The sequence below is a fragment of the Myotis brandtii genome, unplaced genomic scaffold (assembly GCF_000412655.1).
Source record: "Myotis brandtii unplaced genomic scaffold, ASM41265v1 scaffold691, whole genome shotgun sequence".
Taxonomy (NCBI): domain Eukaryota; kingdom Metazoa; phylum Chordata; class Mammalia; order Chiroptera; family Vespertilionidae; genus Myotis; species Myotis brandtii.
The window spans coordinates 673,888-674,205 of record NW_005370704.1 but is presented as its reverse complement, the minus strand read 5'-3'; the positions used below and the strand labels follow the sequence as shown (position 1 = coordinate 674,205).

The 318-nt window shown below is 69.5% G+C and overlaps 1 protein-coding gene across 1 annotated transcript in view; it reads right to left on the bottom strand.

Annotated features, from left to right (window-relative positions):
• UAP1L1 (UDP-N-acetylglucosamine pyrophosphorylase 1 like 1) overlaps positions 1-302 on the bottom strand; it is a gene marked incomplete at its 5' end in the record, with an annotated part of 25,708 nt that extends 25,406 nt beyond the window's left edge. The window contains 2 exons of the mRNA XM_014529679.1: positions 22-53; positions 132-302. Of these exons, the coding sequence (XP_014385165.1) occupies positions 22-53; positions 132-302 (203 nt within the window). The remainder of the gene's footprint in view (positions 1-21; positions 54-131) is intronic.
• Between the last annotated feature and the right edge of the window lie 16 nt (positions 303-318).

The following is a 318-nucleotide window of genomic DNA, read 5'->3' as shown; positions in this document are numbered from 1 at the left end:
GGTGTGCAAGGAGGGTGTGCGAGTGTGCAAGGGGTGCCCTGCTGCCAGGACGCCTGTGGGCGGGGCACTGGCTAGCCAGGGGTGCGCATGCACAAAGCATTGGGGGGGGGCTCCCCGCCGCAGTGGAGCGCTGGAGTGTGTGAGCGGGAAGGAGACTCGCTGGGCAGCCCCACCTGGTACATGCCCTTGGGGTAGGTCACGCCCAGGCGGGTGCCCTGCCCGCCCGCCAGCAGCAGCACCGCCACCTTGTTCAGGGCGATCTGGCGCAAACCTGGAGGCAGGGGTGCCGTGAGGAGAGGCCAAACCCGCCACACAACC